A 25,494-nucleotide genomic window follows, 5' to 3' on the forward strand; every position below is an offset into this window, starting at 1 on the left:
ATTGCTTTGCAATTTTCTTTGCTCACGTAGTAATTTCATTTTATCTCTTTTAATTGCCAAATCTCTCTCCCTATCTTCATTTGTTTGATTTTTTGGTTTCTTCCTTGGCATGATGATGATTTCTACATGTCAAATTATTCAAACATTTGAATTACTTAAAATGTGTAAATTACAAATTATTCAAATACATATAAAAATTATAATTATTTGAATGAATACACAATATATATATAAAACGACTTGTCAAATTTCTAACCATTTCGAAATAACATTTCATTTAAACATACAAATTTCAATGAATTCATTATATATTAAACAACATGTCAAATTATAATCAAATTTGTATCTATATATCAACAAACAATATTTAAAATAGATTGCACTAACCTTTTCTATACAAGGAATATTCAAAAAGTCTTCAAATCATGTATCCAATGATTGAATTTGGTGTTTGTTAGCTTCCAAAAGTGTTTGCCACCTTGAAATAGTGTTTGTTAGCTTGAAATAGTGTTTGCCACTTTGAAAGAATGTTTGCTGTGTTGAAACCCACGATTTCTGTCGAGATAACAGAGTGCAGAACAGAACAAAAGTAGAGAATGAATGAAACGGGCCCCAAAGTTTCTTTTTGATCATTTTTAGGTGATTTCACATAGTGCGTACGCGCTATAGCGCGTATGCACTATATTAGAACACGTCACTCTCCACCCTCCCTACTCTCTCTCTCTTCCTACTCTCTCTCCCCTCTCCCATCCCCTACACTCTCTCTCTCTCCCCTCTCCCATCCTTTACTCTTTAGATCTCTCACACACACTCCCATCCTCCCTCTCCCACTTCTTACTCTCTCTCTCTCTGCAACCTCCTACTCTCTCTCACACTCTCTCCCATCCCCTACTCTCTCTTACACACACTCCCATCCACTACTCTCTCTCTCCCCTCTCCCATCCCCTAAACTCTCTCTTTTGCAGATACACACTCCCATCCCCCTCTCTCTCTCCCCTCTCCCATCCCTTACTCTCTAGATCACTCATACGCACTCCCATCCCTCTCTCTCCTCCTCTCCCACTCCCTCTCCCACCACCTACTATCTCTCTCTCTCAAGTTCTCTCTCTCCCTCTCTACTCTCTCTCTCTCTCTCTCCCATCCCCTACTCTTACTCTCTCTCTCTCTCTCCAATCCCCAACTCTCTCTCACACTCTCTCCCATCCCCTACTCTCTCTGACACTCTCTCTCATCCTTTCACTCTGTCTCTCTCATCTCGTACTCTCTCTCTCTCTCTCTCTCTGTGTCACCTCCTACTCTCTCTCACACTCTTTCCCATCCTTTCACTCTATCTCTCCCATCTCGTACTCTCTCTTTGCCACCCCCTACTCTCTCTCACACTCTCACACTCTCTCCTATCCCCTACTCTCTCTCTTTCACAGACACACACACACACACTCACACTCCCATCCCCCCTCTCTCTTCTCTCCCATTCCCTACTCTCTAGATTTGTCACACGCACTCCCATCCCTCTCTCTCCTCCTCTCCCACTCCCTCTCCCAGTCACCTACTATTTCTCTCTCACAAGTTCTCTCTCTCCCTCTCTACTCTCTCTCTCTCATCCCCTACTCTTACTCTCTCTCTCTCCCATTCCCAACTCTCTCTCACACTCTCTTCCATCCCCTACTCTCTCTCACACTCTCTCCCATCCTTTCACTCTGTCTCTCCCATCTCGTACTCTCTCTTTGCCACCCCCTACTCTCTCTCACACTCTCACACTCTCTCCTATCCCCTACTCTCTCTCTTTCTAAGACACAGACACACACTCACACTCCCATCCACCCTCTCTCTTCTCTCCCATCCCCTACTCTCTAGATTTGTCACACGCACTCCCATCCCTCTCTCTCCTCCTCTCCCACTCCCTCTCCCAGGTCACCTACTATTTCTCTCTCTCAAGTTCTCTCTCTCCCTCTCTACTCTCTCTCTCCCATCCCCTACTCTTACTCTCTCTCTCTCCCATTCCCAACTCTCTCTCACACTCTCTCCCATCCCCTACTCTCTCTCACACTCTCTCCCATCCTTTCACTCTGTCTCTCCCATCTCGTACTCTCTCTTTGCCACCCCCTACTCTCTCTCACACTCTCACACTCTCTCCTATCCCCTACTCTCTCTCTTTCACAGAAACACACACACACACACTCACACTCCCATCCCCCTCTCTCTTCTCTCCCATCCCCTACTCTCTAGATTTGTCACACGCACTCCCATCCCTCTCTCTCCTCCTCTCCCACTCCCTCTCCTAGGTCACCTACTATTTCTCTCTCCCAAGTTCTCTCTCTCCCTCTCTACTCTCTCTCTCCCATCCCCTACTCTTACTCTCTCTCTCTCCCATTCCCAACTCTCTCTCACACTCTCTCCCATCCCCTACTCTCTCTCACACTCTCTCCCATCCTTTCACTCTGTCTCTCCCATCCTGTACTCTCTCTCTCTCTCTCTCTCTCTCTCTCTCTCTCTCTCTCTGCCGCCCCCTACTCTCTCTCTCACTCTCTCTCATCCTTTCACTCTATCTCTCCCATCCTTTCACTCTGTCTCTCCCATCTTGTACTCTCTCTCTACCACCCCCTGCTCTCTCTCACACTCTCACACACTCTCCCATCCCCTACTCTCTCTCTTTCACAGACACACACACTCTTATCCCCCCACTCTCTTCTCTCCCATCCCCTACTCTCTACATCTGTCATGCACACTCCCATCCCCCCTATCTCTCTCCCTCTCCCTCTCCTACCGCCTACTAGATCTCTCTCTCTCAAGTTCTCTCTCTCCCTTTCTACTCTCTCTCTCTCTCCCATCCCATCCCTTACTCTCACTCTCTCTCTCTCCCATCCCCTACTCTCTCTCACACTCCCATCCCCTAATCTCACTCTCTCTCTCCCATCCCATACGAGCTCTCTCTGCCACCACCTACTCTCTCTCACACTCTCACACTCTCTCCCATCCCCTACTCTGTCTCTCTTACACACATTCCCATTCCCCCTCTCTCTCTCTCCCTCTCCCACTCCCTCTCCCCCATCCCCTACTCTCTCTCTCCCCTCTCCCATCCCCTATTCTCTCTCTTTCATAGACACGCACTCCCATCCCCCCCCCTCTCTCTCCTCTCCCATCCCCTACTCTCTAGATTTGTCACACACACTCCCATCCCCCCTCTCTCTCCCTCTCCCACCCCCTCTTGCACCACCTACTATCTCTCTCTCTCTCAAGTACTCTCTTTCCCTCTTTACTTTCTCTCTCCCATCCCCTACTCTCACTCTCTCTCTTCCATCCCCTACTCTCTCATACTCTTTCTCTCTCTCTCTCTCTCTCACCCCCATCCTGTACAAGCTCTCTCTACCACCCCCTACTCTCTCTCAAACTCTCACACTCTCTCCCATCCCCTACTCTATCTCTCTTATACACATTCCCATTCCCCCCCCTCTCTCTCACTCCCTCTCCCATTGCCTACTCTCTCCCATCCCCAACTCTATCTCTCTTACACACTTCCATTCCCCCTCTCCCTCTCCCTCCCACTCCCTCTCCCATCGCCTACTATCTCTCTCTCTCTCTCTCTCCCTCTCTCTCCCATCCCCTACTCTCACTCTCTCTCTTTGCCACCCCTACTCTCTCTCACACTCTCTCCCATCCCCTACTTTCTCTCTTACACACACTTCCATCCCCCCTCTCTCTCCCTCTCCCACTCCCTCTACCATTGCCTGATCTCTTTCTCTTCCATCCACCCTCTCTCTCCCTCTCCCACTTCCTCTACCATTGCCTACTCTCTTTCTATCCCATCCCCTACTCTCTCTATCTCTCTCTCCCCTCTCTCATTCCCTACTCTCTCTCTTTCACACACACCCATCCCCCCTCTCTCCTCTCCCATCCTCTACTTTTTCTCTCACTCGCTCTCCCTCTCCCACTGCCTACTCTCACTCTCACTCTCTCTCTCTCCCTCTCTACTCTCTCTCTGCTACCCCCTACCCTCTCTCACATTTTCACTCTCTCTCTCTTTCTCTCTTACACACATTTCCATCCCCCCTCTCTCTCTCCCTCTCCCACTCCCTCTCCCATCGCCTACTCTCTCTTCCATCCCCTACTCTCTCTTCCATCCCCTACTCTCTCTCAAGCTACTCTATCTTCCCCCTCTCCCATTCCCTACTCTCTCTCTTTCACACACATGCACTCCCATCCTCCTCTCTCTCGCTCTTCCTCTCCCACTCCGTCTCCCACCACCTACTCTCTCTCTCCCCCATCCCCTACTCTCAATCTCTCTCTCCCAACTTGTACTCTCTCTCACACTTCCTCTCTCTCCCATCCCCTACTTTCAATTTCTCTCCCCCATCCCATACTCTCTCTTTGCCACCTCTACTCTCTCTCTCTCTCACACTTCCTCTCTCTTGCATCTTGTACTCTCTTTGCCACCCATACTCTCTCACATTTCCTCTATCTCCTATCCTATACTCTCTCTGCCACCCCTACTCTTTCTCACTTCCTCTCTCCCCTCTCCCATCCCCTACTTTCTCTCTATCTCTCTCACACACACAAATAGCCATTCCCTCGCCCCACCCCCCCAGCTCTCTCTTGGTTTTGGTTTGCAATTTAGGTCTCAATAGTGTGTGCGCACTATAGCGCGTGCGCACTACCTCGAATTCAATAGTGTTTTAATAGGGCGTGCACACTATAGGGCGCACGCACTATTCAAAGCTTTGCATTAAAACGAAGCCTAAGGCTTGGTTTTGCCTTGGAGATCCAACCCAAAGGTTTGGAGTTTATAAACAGGTCTGAGACGTGTTTTCCAGCAAACATACAAAAAATGATTGATTTTTCTTGTGTGCTCCCCTTCAAGATTCTTCGTGGTTGGGTATCGATAAGATCAGGTTACATAACATTATAGGTCTCTGTGTTAGCTATCTAACCATATAATTTATTTTTAATTTGAACTATTTTAAGTCTTTCATCTATAATTTCTTTTGAATGTATGTTCATTTTTTGTCAAAAACCACCATGTACTAATTGGGCTGTAGATTTTAGCTCATTCATCGAATTTTGTAACAACTTAGTTTTTTAGAAACTAGACTCCATTCTACACACTTTGAAAAAAAGAAGTTTTGATTTTAGATTAGTTTTCAATCATTTCTAGGGGGAGCACACAGATATTTCACGTTTTTGGGATGGGTCTAATTTAAAAATTCATTAAAAAAAATACACATTATAAAATTACCCGAAAAATCTGGGATAAACTACATAGTGTTAGGTAACTTTTGACCAGAGCGATTAAAGAATTTCAAAAAAAAAGTTAAAATTTTAGGAGGGCCACACTTTGTACTATGTTATGTTTTTTTGGAATAAATAGTAGCACTTTCTGTGGCCCCCTTTTTTGAAGACCTAAAACTAAACCATTTTGAAAAAAAATTAGTAGTTTAGAAACTAGATTCAAAGGACTACGACTTTTGTTTTTGTCGTATTTTAAAATTTTGAGCGTAACTATCTTCAAATTCTTGTTGAAGTCCAGAATTTGCTGATTTCAGGAAAAAGGTGTCCACTTATACCCCCCTTTTGGCACCACAACTTTGTGCACTTACCCCCTGAATAGTACTTAATTCAAATCATGATATAAATAAATAATAAATAAAACATAAAATTTAAAATTATATAATTATTAGAAAATCCACAATATATTAAATTCTATTTTCAATTAAGTACTAAATAAGGCCAAATGTACAATATAATGATTGAAAATATGTGTCCATGGTTAAAAAAATAAAAAAACTGTGAAGATATTTTCAGCACTAGTTAAATAGGGCAACGACTACCTAGGGAGTTATTTTGACTCCCTGGATGCCTCCATGCCATGCCTGCTCATACCATCCCTATACATGCTTGCATGTGTACATCCAACTGTGGTACCCATCGTGTCAGAATTGAAAATTGCATAGGCTCAAACCCCTTTTTAATGACAATGAAAAGTGAAGTTATTATTTTTCATTTGTAATTTTTTTTGAGAGAATGTAAAACTTAAGAATTTTAAAAAGATTAATTGTCATGTATTTATTTTTTATTTCTAATCAACTTTTAACTTAATTTATTTTATTATTTGTATTTTTTTTAAGTTTATATATTTAAAATTATTTATATATATTATATATAAATAAATAAAATTAATATTTAATTTTAGTATGAGTTTATAGCTTGTATAATATGATAAATAATATTAAAATATTAAAATATATATTTTTCATAATTTTATTAATACATATGTTACAATGGATTTTTACATCTTTATATAGATTTCTATAGTTTAACAATTATATAGCTAATACAAACCCACAAAAGTTAAATAATTATATTAAATTTTTATAATTTAATTTGATAATTTCTATAGTTTTCTATAGTTTAACAATTGTATTAAATTATTATAATTTAATTTCATGTGTATGTTCTCAAATTATTCAATTAAAATTTTTAATTAAAAAAAAAAAATGATATTGTGTTAGAATTTTTTTTGAGATTTTCTATTACATAAAATATAGTAAAAGAAAAAAAAATTAAATAAATCTACTTACAAAAATTTCAAATAATATTTTTTAGCTACAACCTATTTTGTTTTTATTCAAGGAGGCTTCCCCTTACAAAGTTAGATAAAGTGTATTGACAAAATCTAAAATCTAAATTTAAAAAATAGAATTCTAAAAATTAAAAAAAAATTAAGTACTTGGATTATTCTTAAAATCTACAATCTCATTAGTACATAATAATTTAAAAATATATTTCTAATTACCACTAATAATAATATAACTATCAAGAATAATATATACTATTAAAAGAAACCTTATAATTTGTAATGTACATGAATATAACATTGGACACCTATTAATCTCTCTAATTATTTAAAATTAATTATTTGCATATTAATTTAATTTAAGTTATTATTATTATAAAATTGAACTAAAATAATACCAAATACAAAAAGTTGAATGTCTAAAATGTTCAAATGTTGTTAAAAAAAATTCAATTATTAAAATGATTGAAGTTAACCATAATAATAATAAAAATATTTTTTGGTTCAACACTTAATAATAATAATAATAATACTTTTTGGTTGAAATTTTTTTTTGAACCTTTTCATTCTACCTACCTGACACTCTTGTTATATAAATTCATTGCTTTCGTTCTAATTTCAATTAAGTGGTTCAATATACTTTCATGAATAATACCTTTTTTTAATTTATTTTTTAAGAATGTTATATATTTATATTTTTTCAATAATGTGTTACATTCATAAACAAATAGAATTATATAAGCAACTTGTTAATCTATTTGAAATTATCATTTAAATACTAAAATATAATTATTTTAAAATTACTATAATAAGAATAATTTTGTAAGACTATTTTTTAGCATTCATTAAATAAAATAATAATATTTATATTCTTAAATAATAGATATATATTTGAATAGTTATATATTTATCAATCCTATATACTTATATATCAATCTTTATTTATTTGTAAAATATAAGTATTTATTAATATTTAAAATACAATGTAATTTTAAAACTTTATATTGTGATATTCATTTAATAAGCACAAATTTGAAATTCTTGTCTAAATAGAGTATTTGGGGAAAAACTTATGTGACAAAATGCTTCATTTATTTCCCACAATAAACTTTATAATTAAAATATTTGTAATGTGATATAAAATAAAATGGACTAAGACAATGTCATCCATTGGGAGTAGATATGGAATGAAATATTAATTCAACATTGAAAGCCACACCAAAACTATTGGATCATGTGTGCATGGCATGATGGAGTGGATGATGGGAGGGGGGCATGAAGGCATTCAAGGAATCAAAATAACTTCTTGGGTATGTGTTGCCCTTCGTTCATCCACTCCATCATGCTATGCACACATGATCTGACAGTTTTCTACAAAAAGAAATGTTCTATCCCAAGCCTACTAAGAATCTAACTTTGTAACTTTCTCTATTGAGTCCCACCCATAGCCTAGTGGTGTTTGGTTGTTATTTTACAACTCCATTCTTGTACGAGAGATATGTTATGTTAGGGATTAATATAATTTAAGTTTAACATTTTTATTTTTTGTAAAATAATAAAGACAAAATTGGTTGTATATAAAAAAAAATTATTTTAAAATTTTGTAAGTAAATTTATTTAAATATTTTTTTCTTTTACTATATTTTACATAATACGAAATCTCAAAACAAAAATTCTAACACAATATCATTAGTTTTTTTCATAAAAATAAAAAAAATTATTTGAATAATTTGAGAACATACACATGATTAAACCTTTGAATGTTACTAATAATTTATGCTAATATTAAAAGAAATTATATTATGCTATAATTATTTAATACAATTATTAAACTATAGAAATTATCATAATTAAATTATAACAATTTATTATAATTATTAAACTTTTGTGGATTTGTATTATCTATATAATTCTTAAACTATAGAAATCTATATAAAGATGTAAAAATCCATTTAACATATGTATCAATAAAATTATGAAAAATATAAATAATAAAATTTATATATTATTTATCATATTATACTAACTATAAACTCATGTTAAAATTAATTATTATATGTGTGTGTGTGTGTATATATATAAACTTAAAAGATAATACAAATAATAATAAAATAAATTAAGTTAAAAATTGATTAGAAATAAAAAATAAACACATGACAATTAATCTTTTTAAAATTCTTAAGTTTTACATTCTCTCAAAAAAATTTACAAATGAAAAATGAATAACTTCACTTTTCACTATCATTAAAAAGGGGCTTGAGCCTTCCATATAAATTGGGCGCAATTTTCAATTCTGACATGGTGGGTACCATAGTTGGCCGTACGACAAGCATGTATGGGGATGGTATGAGCAGGCATGGCATGGAGGCATCCAGGGAGTCAAAATAACTCCCTGGGTAGTCACTGCCACTAAATAGCTTGTCTGTTCTGATAGCTTAGTCCTCTTTTTCGGCATGATTCTGTCCAATCACTTTATCTAATCAAATTCGATACAACACTATTAAAATATGTTTTTTTTAATGAATAGTTTCTGATTTCATTGTGTAATTGTAATCTTAGTATATTTTTATTAATAGAAAAGGACTATTCATCAAAAAAAGATAGTTTTAGCAAATATTTAATATGATCAAATTATATATATAATTAATAATTTAAAATAACAAAATGTTATTCTATTTTGATGTCAAATTATTGTATATTCACATTTCAATGTATAAAATCTATTTATAGATTACGAAATATTATTATTACTTTTTATCCATAAAATAAATATAATGAAAAAATAAACTTTAAAAAAATAGAATTTTCAAATATCTTTAATCATAAATATATTACAAATTTTAAATAGTTGGAAGAAGATTTTATGATTTTTGATTGACTTATATTGAATGAGTGAAAAATTTACAGTATTTTTAATATTAAATCAAAGAAATTGATATTGATATTTATGACATTTATGTTCTAAATTTTTTAGTATGAAGTAAATGAAATGAGTCGAAATTTTGTAACAAAATATATGAATATTTAAAGATATAAAGTGAAGGAAGAATGTTTTTGAAATTAAAAGCGACCAAAAGCAAGGGGGTCGGCCCTTAACAATCAAAAGGCTGGTAACTAGCACATTACCAACTAGTAGCAAAAACAGTCAGCAGAAACAAGAGAACTAACAGTCAGAGAAAAGAACCTAAAACAAGAGAGCTAGAACCAGAAGGTAACCCTAGCAACTAACCAAAGTCCAACGAGGCACCCAGGCCTAATAAAAAACATAATTACAGTTGATAACCAACAAAATTATAACTGTCATAACATTATATAAAGTCTTTGGATCCATGGACCCCATAACTGAATAGAAATAAAAAAAACTTAGATTTCCTTTTTCCCTTTTCCTCTTGCATGAAGAAGAATTTGGGCCCAGTCGTCAGCAAGGAACTTAAAGAGCAATTTATTGTCCTCCATGTCCAAGCCAGCTTCCTCCTTCTCCTGTGCCAGCTATTGGAGGGTAGTTGCAACAACATGAGTGACTTTAAGTCGAAATTTGGTGAAGGAAGAATGTTACTCACTAAAAGAACCAAAGAAAATAAAAAAGGTTTGAAGTTTGCTAAAAGAAAATATATTTAAACATTTTATATTTATATTTATAATACAAAGTAATAAAGTTTCTGATTTTCTATGAAATAAATGAAATGGTTTGATTTTTAAAAAAAATTATCTTATTAATTTTTTAAAAGAAAATATAAGTTTATATTTAATTTCTTATTCTTATTACAAATATAAACTATATTAGGAAGAATGTTATCTCCTTAGTATTTGTAATACATATTTTTGAACATTTCTAAACTAATATGTATAATTAGATTTTTACTATGTTATATATTATTATTGTTCTAAATTGGTAAATTGAAACATTCTAAAATAAATTACAATATATTATTGTAAAATAAGAAAAGAAATTTAAAATCATGGAAAATGATAATATAAATTGTTTTAACATAGTTGAAATATAAAAATATACAATTTTAACAAATATATTAAATAAGTTTTAAAATTTTTTTTATCAAACATATCTTATTATCATTATTATTATTCAATTTTAATACAATGTTGTACAAATTTGATTAGATAGAGTGATTGGACGGTACCTAGCAAGCACTTATCGAGGTGCAAATCTTCGACTATTTAGTCAATATTTTCTACTAAAGTAGAATTGTGATATTTTCTGCAAGATATATTCCACAACATGACTCTCAATTTTGGCTAAGACAAGACCACTCTTCTTTTCTTTATTAAAGAAACTTTAAAAAAATAACAAAATATTTACTTTAAAAAGGAATTTATCATCCTTCAAATATCCTAAGGTGTGTCATCATGAGCAATTCAATTATTATTATTATATTATCCCAAGATCAACATAGAAGAAATTTCATGGAAGCTGCGTCTCGCGTATTATATTGTACGATGTGAACAGACGGAGGAAACCCATCACAAAGAATACAAGGCATACAACAAAACGGACTTTTCACAAATTTTAAAACTTTTAAATATAATATGTGGTGTAGATACAACAAAATGTACTTCTAATGTTTAATCAACTTAAAAGCCTTGAATTGAGTACGCGGAACGTTTTATTTCAAAATTAAAAGCAACGGTATTTACTAGTGGCCGTTAAAGCTTTACGTACAAGTCACCTTTTCAATACTCAAAAGCATAAACCAAAAAAACATTAGTTTAGTCAGAGCTTTAAACAGAGATATTTTTCCAGTTTTACTAAACAAATAGCAGCCACGAATACGTACAAAAAATCCCCTGCAAACCTCTTAGTCGGTTTGAATGTAGAAATATATCATTTACATCTAGGAAATATATCTCTATATAATCTATTGGAACAAAAACTATGTTTGCTGTTAAATGTGGACTTAAGTTTGTAGTTAAGTGTATTTGTGCTATAGAGTAATATTGGAATGGGTGACTTTCTGAGAAGTTTTGGTGTTACATCTTTGTGAGCATCATTTAGATGCAATGAGTGTCGTCTTGTGTTCATTCTAAGAGAGATGAGTTCTTCATAACCATTACTCATAAAATATGGGTCAATGAGTTGGACTCAAAAACCACAAACTTGAATCACGATAACATTATCACAATTGAACTTGTAGTGGAAAATATCTCCAACTTTTCATAATAGAAGAATCGAACCTTATAAATGGGTTGCATCATTAATTCGCCCTCATCCCTTTTAGAGATCAAGAGCCTTGCACTCAACAAGACTTGATCTCTGATAGGCTCTTTGTGAGCCTTTCAACTCCACCAATAGACCAAAGACCCATACGATCAACGCCATCTGTTTTCTCATTGATTGTACTTTACACAATTTAATTACAACTTTTTCTGCTCTTTTTCTGCTGTTATACACAATTTAATTACAACTTTTTCTGCTGTTATTCTCTACTCTATGTGACAAAACGAGAGGAAGAGGGAAACAGACGATCAGTTTTGGGGAAATACGCTCCCACGGAAGACTTTGTTTACAAACTGCTTTACACTTGGAATCTTGGCCAAGAACAGGGGAAAAACTCCCTTACAAGCAATTCCCAAGATTTGATTTCCTTCTGATATTTGCTTAAACCGTATTCTTGGTATTGGAGAAACTTTTGGCTTAACGCCATTCTTGGGATTAAAGCAGCTTTTTACCTCAATGGGGACCGAATTCTTCAGCAACAGATGGACAGTTTTGGTAGCTTGCATATGGATAGAATGTTGTGCAGGGGCTTCATACAGTTTCAGCATTTATTCCCAAACCATTAAGACCAGATTTGGCTACACCCAACAGCAATTGGACATAATTTCTGTCCTAAAAGACACAGGGGAATGCGTAGGCATCATTTCAGGCCTTCTTTATGACAGATTTCCACCATGGGTTGTCCTGTTCGTTGGAGCAGCACAGAATTCGTTAGGCTATGCGGTCATATGGCTCTATGTGACCGGACGCTTAGCGACTCCCGCTGTGTGGGAGATGTGTGTGTTCATCTGTCTGGCCATCAATGGCCAGACTTATTATAACACGGCTTCCATTGTGACTTGTGTTAATAATTTTCCGGGGAACAGAGGAATTGTGGTGGGTTTGATGAAGGGATGCCTTGGGCTTAGCAGTGCCATCCTGTCTACTGCTTGGCGTGTTGTTTTCCCTGAGTCAGATGGGTCTTCTTTCTTGTTAGTGGCGGCCATTGTTCCTTCTGCTGTGGCCCTTTTGCTCATGCCACTTGTGAGGAAATATGAGCCACTTGATTTCATATGCGGTTCTTCCACAACTATGGTGAGATTGGGTATGGTTTCTGCTCCAGTGGCGGTTTTGGCGCTGTTTTTGATGGGCTTTAGCTTCTGGGATGGTCATTCCTTCCAGGTGAGTAGGTCATTCTAGTAAATTTCTACAATTCATAAACATAATTTGAGATTTCTTCTGAATAAATTGTGTTATTTTTTTCCACCAATGTGTCAGAATGATCCAAGAAAACATAAGAAACCAAAATCTCAAATAAAGCATTCTACCGTTTATGATTGTTTGAATGCGTAGTAAACAGAAGGTTTTGCAGTAATGGTGACTGTGAGAGTGGGTATAGCTAGACTTTAAAGTGTTTAACAGTGAAATGGTTGTGTAGAAAGATTACAGAAACAGATTATGTATTTTTCTTTTATCAAAGCTTTGATCAATTAAAACAGAAACATATTACGTTTTGTAACTTAGTTGTTTGAATTTTCTTATGTGATACTATCTTTTAATAATCAAAGCAGTTTTACAGCTCATCTTCATCCACAGTGGAAAATAGATATTTATTGATTAGAATTCAACATTCACTAAAGATGCTGATTTAAAAAATACAAACAAACAATTTAATACCGTAAAAGTTGAGATGTCCTCTTGACTATCCAAGAAAATGAGGCTTCATTATATATGACTGTTTAAGAAGATTGTATTACTTTAAGTGGATATTTTAACAGACAATTATAAATTCTACATAATTATAATAAAAATATATTGTAAAACTTTTTTAACCTAAGCATTGGTTAGAATAGAAGAGTACTGAAAGTGTTACAAAATAAGTTGAGTTGTTGACTATATTTTATTTGGAGTATTGATGTAGAAAAACAGAAAACAAATTGATGTTTTTATATTTTGACTGTGTTTCATTTTTTTATTATCGGGATGATGGAGGGTTAAGGTGGATCATGAATATTATTATTAAAAAAATTGACACAGATTCAATATGAAAAAAGATCAAGTAAAAAAACTTGGTCTAAATTAGAAACTATGTACAACAATATTATAGAGTGTGAAAATTGTGTCTATAATTAAATATAATTAGTGAGGATCATACCATGTTCTTAATTTATGTTATCTGTAAGGCTCACCTCTTCCAGAACTACAATAAATAAGACACGATATCTCTAGTTTAAAGAAAACAAACATAGATTTGTATTCTTATATCAAATTTTTTTTTAAACAATATAAATTTTATACAAAATCTTTTAACAAAAGATTCTAACTTTTTTAATTTATTTTTTGAGAATTAATTGAGCAGATTTTTTTAATATTTAAGCTTTGAAATCAAACTCTATGATCTATAGCATAAAAAGATAAAAAAGATAACAATGTTTGATAGATCATAGAACCGAAACAAACTATTATCATCTATCATTTAAAAAAAAAGGCATGAAAAGAGAACAGTGTTTGATGGATCATAGAACTGAAACATTAGACATTAGAAATCCTAAAGTTAAATCCAGGAAAAGAAGCTATGAAGTTTGAACATTGGAAAAATAGAAATTTCTTTTCTTTTTTTAAATGAATAAATTTTAATACAAGCACATTGATTTTTCAACATGGTTTACTAAATTACTTGTGCATTGCAGGCAGATAGAGATGAATTTGCAGTTGCACTGATTATACTGGCAGTCCCACTGTGGGTGGCATGGAAAGCAAACTACCATGAGAGAACTTCAGCTTCAGCTTCAGCTTCAACCCCAGCACTTCGTGAGCCCTTGAACACTGACAAGGAATCTGATCTCTCTGCCATTACAGAGTACACAAATATCTCTGTGTGGGGAGAACTCTTCAGCATTAATTTCTTTCTAGTATTCTTGACTTCAGCCATAGCTCTAGGCTCAGGATATGTGGCACTGAACAACATGGGTCAGGTTGCAAGATCACTGGGATTTACACAACACCACATCACCATATTTGTCACTCTAATCTCAGTATGCCAGTTCTTAGGGCGCTTTGGATTGGGGATTTTCTCTGATTATTTGCTTTCAAACTTTGGAGTAGCCAGGCCATTGTTAACTGCAATTGCTGGCTTAGTTTTGTGTGGTGGGTATTTGCTTATAGCAATGGCAGGCACTTTTGGGTGGACAATGTACATGGGGTGCATTGTTATAGGACTCTGTTTTGGAGCAAACTGGTGTTTAAATCCTGCAACCGTGTCTGAGCTATTTGGGCTGAGCCATTTTGGGACACTGTACAATGTTATGCAGGTGGGGATTCCAATGGTATCTTATGTGATGTCAGTGTGGGTGGCCGGGTATTTATATGACTTAGAAGCAAATACACAAGGAGGAGGGCAGTGCAAAGGAAGCAAATGTTTTGAGCTCACTTTCATCATTCTGGCCTCTGTGTGTTTGTTGGCTGTAATGTCATCTTCTGTACTTTGGTGGAGAACAAGGCATCTCTATATAAAGAGATTTATTTCAGTATAAAGAAAAATGGAAATGGAATGTCATTCATTTAATGACAGGTTCACCTCAGCAAAGATATAGGGTAATATATATTATTTTTGTAAATAAAACTATTTTTCCTGTTTGTTCTTTCAGTGGATACCCTTTGGTGTTCTTGTTGTTGGCTTTTGTCTTCTTTGTATGCTTTCTGTTTCTTATAACTCTTTCATAGTCCCTTGTTGAACATTAATAAATTTATCTGATCTTGTCTTTTTTTAGATTGGATGCTATGATTTTATAAATGAATTCTTAAGAATGTTTATTTATTATTATTATTTTTAATTGGAAGGGAGTGCTTGTTGGGATATCAATTTTCCCTTGGAAGAAACAGATCTCAAATTAAAGTTCATAGTTTTTTTATTTTAAAAATTTAATATAATGTAAAATGAAAAACATATTTTTCAATTATTGTAAGGTAAAATGATAATAATAATGATAAATTATATGATGTCAGGTGTTTAATTTAATTGTATAAATTGATATTTGATTCAAATTAGATGAGAGACTTATGTGTTGTGGTAAGTGTTTGAAATTGATTCAAGGAGATTTTAGATTTTACAACTTTTAAACCACTTACGTAGTGTTCAAGTTCACTTGTATAAGTGAATATTTTCAAGTGACTACATTTTGAGTTGGAGTGATGTTCCGAATTTGGAGGGCAATAAACCAATATAAGGTTGAATGTATTGTAATTAGTAATTAACAAATATGAAAATATGACACAACAATTGTTGAAGCCAAGATCACATAGTTTATGTTCATTTTAGTGATCATACAAGTCCACAAATTGTGTGGCAAATATTGATGCTTCTTACTAGATTACATAGCTTCAAATCTAACCCATTTATATATTTCCAAATGAAGCTAGAAAACTTATTGAAAAATATAGATAAGTGGCTCCCATTTAAAATCAAAGAGTTGTCATACTCATCTCTTCCTTTGAAGTGGGAATAAATAGTTGGTTAAGAAATATTCAGCCATAAAATGAAAACACATGCATATATATTCAAACTTGGTGGAGTAATAATTCCTTGATTATTGATCAAAAGTTTGATGATGCATATGATGAAAAAAATTCCTTAAGACCTAGTCTAATATTCTTGAAGGAAATTGAAACACCTCTCTTAAGGAAATGCATAAGAAGTCATTTATGGTCTAATGGGAGAGGAGTGAAGAAGAAACAGGGGGTTGGTGCATGATGAGGAAGTGCAAAGGAAGATTGGATTTAAAAGACCTAGGACCCAAGGCATTGCATTAACTATCGAATGGGTTTTTAAAGCCGTGGAAAGAGAGTAGCCATGGAAAACACAAGTTGCATTGTCCCATGCGCAGAGTTGAGATTCTATGATATGGTGGTAGGCACATTCCCTATTAAAATTCTAGATCCAATGTATTCATATCTATTTGGAAGACCTTGGAACAAGTGAGGAAGTTTATTTCTCAAAATGAAATAATTAGGGGAGAGATCCCCATGGTGGAATATGTGTCACAGAGGTAAACTATTGGCCTTACTACAAGGATTAGCCAAGAACTGGGCAGGGAGAGGTATTACAACGTTTAAGGATATAATTGTGAATGCTCAACTCACTAGTTGGGAGATTCTAAAAGAAATGTAGACTCTACTTACAATGCATTGGAGAACATATACAACCCTTAGGGAGGCATTTTATATTGTCTCTCCCCAAAAATATTTTCCACCCCAGATCAGATACACTTCATATATAGGTGGTTAGATGGAACTCTATTACATTTTATAAAGCAAAAAAAAAAAAAAAAAAAAAAAAACTAAAAATATATGTGTGTGTGTGTGTGTGTGTGTGTGTGTGTGTGTGTGTGTGTGTGTGTGTATATACATATACATGTATATACATGTACATGTATATACATGTACATGTATATACATGTACATGTATATACATGTATATATATGTATGTATATGTATATGTATATACATATACATGTATACATATGTAGATGTAGATGTATATATATATATATGTATATGTATGTATATATACATATGTATATATATGTATATATACATATGTATATATATGTATATACATATACATATATATATGTATATATATATATATATATATATATATATATATATATATATATATATATATACACACACACACACACACAATAACAACATGTGGAAGGTAGAATTTGATCTTGCTTCTTGGTCCAAGTTTTTTTTGATGATCTATGAGCTAAGAAAGTGGAATGAAAAAAGAAATGTTCTATGTGGCAGATTATTATCCATAGACTACCCACTAAGATGCCTTCGGTAAAATTGAGCTTGTGTAGTATTCACAAAGTACTAGAGACTATAAATTACATTTTTAAAATACTTTTCTTCCTAAAAAGATATGGAATATGTTTGGCATAGTCATTAATTGCAATATCTTTGTTCTAAAGGTGGTCTTTAGCTATATCTAGAGCCCGAGGAAGGAATTTAATGTCTTTTATTTTATCTTTTAGAGTTTTTATGAAACACTTGGAAACTTTGTAATAATAATAGTGTTTAGTGGTAAGAGTAGATCCCTTACTAAGTCTTTGAGGAGACTCGTTTGATTCAATGTAGATGTGTAGGTGACAACAACTTTGAGGATTTCAAGGACTAAGTTAGAGAGGTTCTTGCAAGATGGAAATGTTGGGATCTTTAAGTAGGAGATCTTGCATGGATACACCTAGAGTAGATAGAAAGAACAACATTCGAGGTGGTATTGCAGAACTTTATGGTTGAAATCAGAGGACAAAGGCAAGACATTGTGCAACAATCTCTAGGAATGAGTGTACTAGAGATAGTAGCCCCTCTCATGTCTATTTCAAGCAATAATATCCCTATTGCAGAGAGGATACAACATCCTTACAATGAAATTATTGTAGAAAGCAGAGTGTTGTTCTAGTATAATGTCCCCATTGGTTGACAAACCTAGATAGAAAAAAGTAATACCTTGAACTATGATGTTTTAGATTTATCATTTTCAGTGTTAACAACCCCTCATATGATGTATTCTATATGGTGACTCTTGTATATGTCTTTTTGCAATGTTCCATGATGTACCCATTGAGAAGTTGATTACTTGGAATTTTATCTCTAAGATCTTGCAAAGAACTATGTAAAAGTTGACTAAATGATATTCAAAGCATAAAATAGTCATCCATTATTGAATCGTAATTGCTTGTTTTAATGAGAATGCTCTCAATTATTGAATTGATTTAAATCTTTAGATTACTATTTGTATTTAGAAATAAATTAGAATGCCTAATTTTGGAAAACTAAAAAACTAAAACTACAAGAAATAGAAGTTTTCAAAAATGAGGAAATCATCATAATTATATTCCATGGCCAAAATATTATTTGCAATATCAAAAATGATCTACATGAGTCAAATCATTAGTCCTTGAAGGGATTGATGATAAAAAATAAATAATATCATACAATCTTTAAAATCCTCACAAATGATTAAGACATTATATGATACCACATCTCTTCAAAATGTTTTGCCAAAAATTCAAATGTCTTGTTATTTTTGCATGTGTCTAATAGGATTGTTGCAAGTAGGCTAAATAGAAGTTTATTGAATGATTTAAATACTTAAGGAAAAAATATGTGTAACTCAAAATGTTACAAAGATAATTGTTATATAGATAAGTCTTGTGATTTTTTTTACTACTATTAAGGCTTGTTTTGTATTATTTAGTACTATTAAAAGGTAATTTGTCTTATGCAAAATTTTCTTATATATTTGACTTCATATATAATTATAAATGATAAGTCATATTTTTCAATCTTGCTAGTGTTTATTGCAAAAGAGTTCTAATATGAGGCCTTGGTTTTTATCATGATTTCCTAATAACTCAAGCCCTCATTAATTCTCAACCCACATGATATTATCCCAACATTTAATAAGTCTTTTCTAGAGAAACTAATCTAGTTGAACTTATTGTCTATTTATTTTTTGTACTTGTAAAATATTAATTTTGATTCAATTTCATCAAAGTGTCTTCTTCTATCTTTGAAATTATTTATCAAATATAGTGTGATGTCAATTTTAGAATTGATGATTATAGTTCTTGATTGGGTAATTAAAACTCATATCTCAAAGAATTACTAAGTAATATTCTGTAACTTTAATTTTAAAATTGAAGATTGTAATTCTTGACCGAGTAATCAAAACTTGGAATCGTTTTGTTGCTAGATATCCTAACAAGAACAAGAGTGACAAAAAAGACAAGAAGGGGCACAAATACAAAAAGAACAAGGACTGTAAGGACAAAGGGAAGAAGTCATGTTAGATTGTTGAGGAAGAGCACACCGAGTTAGATGCGGAAGATGTGTAGGAAGGAGTAGAAGTGATATATGTTGTTGTTAAAGAAGATCCAAATGAGGAAAGGTATAAGGAACAAAAAGACCTTATTTCCCATGTTAATAAAAGTGATACATGGATTACTGATAGTGGATGTCTACATCACATGATTGGAGATATAAGTTTGATAAGCTAGAAGAGTGTGATGGTGGAACATTAAACTTGGAAATGATGTTTCATGTCTTGTGAAAGGTAGATGTTCATTAATGCTAAATGGTAAAATCTAACGTGAGGATCATGGAATACCAAATTAGGGCCTTAAGTAGCAATGAAAAATCAACAAATTAGATCTTGTCAATTTAACATAAAATTTTGAACTTGTTATGAACCTTATATCAAAAGGTTGTAAAAATACAATCTATAGGAAACTGAATGTAGTTTCTGAACCGCTCGCCCTTGTTTGTTAAAAAATAATTTGATTAGTCAAAATTTTGGACTTCAATGTAGAAGTACAAAATTTTTAGGAAAAAGATAAGAAGTAGGTGTATATTTGACCACCTTAATCAAAATCAAATAATAATAGTTTTTTACAAGATTCTATATTTAATAAGTAGACTTATTCACTGATGCAACACATATTTTTTGTAACTATATTCCAAATAAATAAATAATTAAAAAATTTCTACTACAACATTTTCAAAATTAAAAAACTCTCATGTCTTACCACCTTAACTCATTAAAAACTTAACAATTTTTTATTCTTTTTTATTGTTTCTCATAGTAGGTGGAGCATAGAATGCAATACACCTTCCATATTTAAAAAGGTTGTATCATTTGAAAGTTATAGATGCTTTTCATCACTATGTCAATCAACACTTTATAGGCAACTCCATTAGAAAATAAGTAATAATTACTTAATAAACTTGTATTTTGATAGCAATTATATTGATTGAAAGCTAAGAACATCCTTGAGAAACCCTTTTTGTTTCATCAAATTTGGGTGAAAAAATAGTCATTAGCTACACCCTCAAAGTATGAAACTCGCAGGGAGAGGGGAAAAATACGTTTTTGGTGGCTTTTGGGTGTTGAACATTTAGGCTTGATAAATACCAAGCCAAGTCTAATTAGGTACTTGATTTCAAATAGGATACTTGATATTTTAGGTACTGGGTTTCAGATCAAATATCTAACTTTTTTTTTATACAATAATTTTTTTTTTAATTTTAATTTTTTAAAAAATTATAATACTTATGACCCCTCTTGAGTATCGTTGATATTTATTTCTTTAAATGGTTGAGGACCCTTAACCATAGATATAATGGTTCTAAATGATCAAGAGGGGTAATAGGGTATCTTGTGACCCCTTTTGAACCATTTGATCACGTATAGATAATGGATCAAAATGGGTCCTAAGATATCCTATTGTTGGTGTAAATATGTATTTACTATTTACACTTAAGTTTACTAAGGTTAATGCATTATTTAATTTTGTGAGACACTTAGGAGTTTGCACACCTTTTTGAGTTGTCATGTTGACAACTGTGATGTCCCCAAAGTGGGCCCCTAGTGGAAGGTGACGTAGGTCTGTCCGTGCAGTTTGTCGCTACCACGTGTCTAGGGTCCTTGCCAGTGAGGCTATCTTGGGGTTGCCCCCTTAATGGGAGGAGGTGTCATTTACTAACAGTTCGGGCTTTTGGTGCAACGGTTACTAACTTGGTATCAGAGCTGGAGGTCTCGAGGTCGAGACTCGTGGAGCATGGTGGGCTGTGATGTCCCCAAAGTGGGCCCCTAATGGAAGGTGACGTAGGTCTGTCCATGCGGTTTGTCGCTACCACGTGTCCGAGGTCCTTGCCAGCGAGGCTATCCTGGGGTTGTCCCCTTAACGCAGGGAGGTGTCATTTACCAAAAGCCCGACACCTTAACGTGGGGAGGTGTCATTTACCAAAAGCTTTTGGTAAATGACACCTCCCCGCATTAAGGGGGCAACCCCAGGATAGCCTCGCTGGCAAGGACCTCGGGCACGAGGTAGTGACAAACCGCACGGACAGACCTATGTCACCTTCCGTTAGGGGCCCACTCTGAGGACATCATAGCCCACCATGCTCTACGGGTCTCGACCTTGAGACCTCTGGCTCTGATACCAAGTTAGTAACCGTTGCACCAAAAGCTCAGATTGTTAGTAAATGACACCTCCTCGCGTTAAGGGGGCAACCCCAAGATAGCCTCGCTGGTAAGGACCCTAGACACGTGGTAGCAACAAACCGCACAGACAGACCTACGTCACCTTCTGTTAGGGGCCCACTCTGGGGACATCACAACAACACAAAAGTACACAACTCTATTTTAGTAGATGGTGTCTACAACACTAGAGTTTGCATCATTAACTAAGTTGTCATGTTGATAACACAATTATTTGCATTCCCTTTTAGCACATGTTGTCTACAACATTGATTTGGGTGTTACACCCTTGTAGGCTTATTCTCTCATCATCACACTTACTTTCATGCTTAATGGAGGATAACCCATATCTGGTGGATATGTGCCTAGTTGTATGACTTATCATGCAGCTAATTCCAAGGCATTCTAGATGCATCTCAGAGGCCATTATATACAGGCACTCCTAGTGTACTATTAATGCATATTGAATGAATATATTTTCATTTTGATCATACTCTCTCTTTCTGGTCTATAGTTGTGCTTGTGTTTGAGTTCTTCATTCTTGGGTGAATTTTTCCCTAAGGCAAATTCTTACATGGTATCAAAGCTTGGAGATTTTCTCTTCACATAGTTGTTTGAGACCATTGTTACTTTAGCACCTCAGCCCAAATCTGGAGTACTGCAAAAATTGGGAGCATCTAGAGCCACATCTGACCTCGCCATTGCATCTGGAACACTGACTCAGTGAAGATCAACTATAAATTTGGCTACCTTAGCCCAAAGTCAATCGTGAGGCAATTTTTTTTTGCAAATTAGAACCCCGAGACCTCGATTTGCAATTCAGGTATGGTCATTTGTAGACCTATTTGATTAATTTTTCGGGTTTGTAATTTAATTCTCTGCATGTTCAATTGTATTTTTTTGAAATTGTTTTTGACCTCTAGGCAAGTAGCAGAGAAATTTTTTTTGCAAGTACTGGGCTATCAGATCTCGACCCTGCACAAAGAATATTTTATATTTTTTGGTGGGCTTTTTATAAGATTTTTTGGCTACACCTAGAAAACTGGCTAAATTCCTCCCAACCACCAGCCAAGTAGTCCACATAAATAGACGGTAAGCAAAGTTCGATGGGCTTGCATTTGTTTTCACAACCGTTAGCCTTCCTTTTTAAACAACGCACTGCACTATTTTCCCACCAATGTGGGATAAATTAAAAAATTCCATGCTTGTTTTGTCTTTCGATTGTCGCTTCTTGCATTTTTGATGGATAAAGAGTCTGGTAGGCGACCTCAGTGACTGTCTTCTGAAATCTGGCATCATCTGCTTCATATCTCGGTCACCCATGCATCCTTTTGGTGCCACGTGGTGCTTGTTGCAAGTACCCCATGACCTTCATTCATCCACCACGCAACAAAGCATTGAGTGTTGACAGCGTTCGACATGTCAGCAACATCAAACCCTGCAAACATGTCTATAACCACATGGACTTCGCACAAGTGCTCACGCTAGCTTGGACCCTTCCAAACAACCATGTGGACCTGAACACGTAAGTCGCCTTCCAACTCAGTGGACCAACTCCTTTTGCCACGTGTCCTCTTGATCCACAAACACATCGTGCCCAATCAACAGACAACTTGCAGCCACATGGTCACACGTCATCCGTGACATGTAGGTTCCATATGATCGCCACAAGTCAAAAATCTAGACAATCCACATGCTGACTAAGCCATCCATATGCCACATTGGATTTCCATACTACCACCTTAGCTATGGGCCCCAACATTTTTGCTAACTTCATCATTTTACAAGGTTAAATTTGATGGCTGTTTGACCATCATTCCCAGGAAATTTTGAACTGCTGTGATGATTGTTTGACCATCAAATTTAAGTGCGTTATTTTCTTTCTAGACCCCTCTCTAGATTGCTTTTTGGTTTGGCAACTTGACTTTGGGAGCCCATAACTTGGACATCTAGACTCCAATTCAGTTGCATTTTTTTGAAATTGGGTAGAATTTCCTGAACTTTCCAAAGGTGGTGTTCTTTTCTGGTTTTGGTACAAGAATTTTTCAAAAATTACATTTTTTGGCAACTGTGCCTACTTAATCCTACATTTTGCAACACCAAACACTCCATATGGGCACATCTGGTCACTTTTTCAGGTTTCATTTTTTTGGAAGTGTGTTATTTTTCATCTACTTTCTAGATCTATAGTCAGATTCTAGGGTTGTGTGGACAAAAATTTCAATTTTAGAACTAGGGCTTTTTCTACATTGTAATGCTTTGATTACTTTCAAAAATTTTGTACATATGAGCTACAATTCTTATTGATAGTTTTGGACCTCAAAAGACAGTTGTAAAAGCAAAATCAGAAAGTCCACTTTGACAAGTGGCCCATTGTACATGCACTACTTATAAAGTGTCAAAAAGCATCTTTTTTAGGGAGGTCTTTTAATTGAGTGAAAAGGGGGAGGGGGGGGGGTGTACTGTGTTCTTGTGTCTCTCTTCTATGCTCTTTTTATTTTCTACATCATGGGTTCATTTAAATGTCCACCTCTAACTTCACACAATTATTCTACATGGAAAGATATTGCATGGAGTAGATTAATGAAAAAAGGTTATAGCCTTTATGTTGATGGTACAATTACCAAACCCATTGATGCTAAAGAACTCATTGAATGGGAAAAATAAAACCAAAAGGCTTTAGGTGTTATCAAGAGTTGTGTACATAGAGATCTCTTCATTCACATTGCCGGTTGTATAGAATCCAAATCTGCATGGGACAAACTTGAATCATTGTATGGTAAGGTGGATGAAGAAAAGGGATTTCAGATTGAGGATGATCTACTTCTCTTGGATCCAAAGAACTTTGACACAATTCAAGATTACATCAAAAAAGCGAATGAGTATAGGGCACTACTTAAAGATTGTGGAAATCCCATGAAGTATGAAAAGTTGATTCAACACATCTTGAAGAGGCTACCTTTAGAGAATGCTTCTTTTGTTTTGAGTTATAATATTCATAGGTTGACCATGGGAACTGCTTCTACATTTGATGCATTTGTAGAGATTTTGATTGTTGAACAATCTCACTTGATGGATTTAGGACTTCTCACAACATCAAAGACCAAAGCTTTGGTGGCTAGTGATGAGCACCAATAAAGTCAAGGAGGGAAAAGTTCTAGCAACAACAAAAAGAAGTAGTGGAAGCATAAATCACAGTCAGAGACACAATAATCCTCCTCACAACAAGGTGGTTCTTCTTCCAACAAGAAGGGAAGTAATGAAAAGAAGGATAAACTTTTTTGTGCATATTGTAAAAATCCAAATCATGATGAGCATCATTGCAAGACTAAAAGAATCGATGAGTTGGAAAACCTACTGAGGAAGAACAAAATTCAAGTGCCAAGTACTTCCGAGGATTCAACTCCAACCTCTTCAAGGGGAAAAGGGAAAGCACTTATGGCAAATACAATTTCTTCTTCGGAATGGATACTTGACTCAAGTGCCTCCTACCACATGGATTCTTCAAAGGGAGCCTTTTCTTCATTGAAGCAGTCAAAGATACCACACATCTTCATGGGAGATGATACTAAAATGGAAGTTAAAGGAAAAGGACATGTGAAAATGGACAGTGGGGAATTCAAAGATGTTCTCTACGTTCCTAACCTTAGCTCCAATCTCCT

General features: G+C 34.7%; 1 protein-coding gene across 1 annotated transcript; it reads left to right on the forward strand.

Annotated features, from left to right (window-relative positions):
• The first annotated feature begins 11,368 nt into the window (after positions 1–11,368).
• LOC149571799 (protein NUCLEAR FUSION DEFECTIVE 4-like) lies at positions 11,369–15,433 on the forward strand. The gene is made up of 2 exons (XM_089813212.1): positions 11,369–12,962; positions 14,471–15,433. Exons 1-2 carry the CDS (start codon positions 12,258–12,260, stop codon positions 15,311–15,313), a joined length of 1,548 nt encoding a protein of 515 aa, XP_089669338.1. The 5' UTR covers positions 11,369–12,257; the 3' UTR covers positions 15,314–15,433.
• Positions 15,434–25,494: the final 10,061 nt, after the last annotated feature.

Source organism: Cupressus sempervirens, chromosome 2 (genome assembly GCF_028749045.1).
Source record: "Cupressus sempervirens isolate cs-2001-9-10 chromosome 2, ASM2874904v1, whole genome shotgun sequence".
NCBI classification, from domain to species: domain Eukaryota; kingdom Viridiplantae; phylum Streptophyta; class Pinopsida; order Cupressales; family Cupressaceae; genus Cupressus; species Cupressus sempervirens.

Bases quoted from the DNA above. Each gene is read 5' to 3' on its own strand.
- LOC149571799 (XM_089813212.1), top strand. From the start codon at position 12,258: ATGGGGACCGAATTCTTCAGCAACAGATGGACAGTTTTGGTAGCTTGC. The intron at 12,963-14,470 runs GTGAGTAGGTCA...TGTGCATTGCAG, and splicing joins GGGATGGTCATTCCTTCCAG to GCAGATAGAGATGAATTTGC.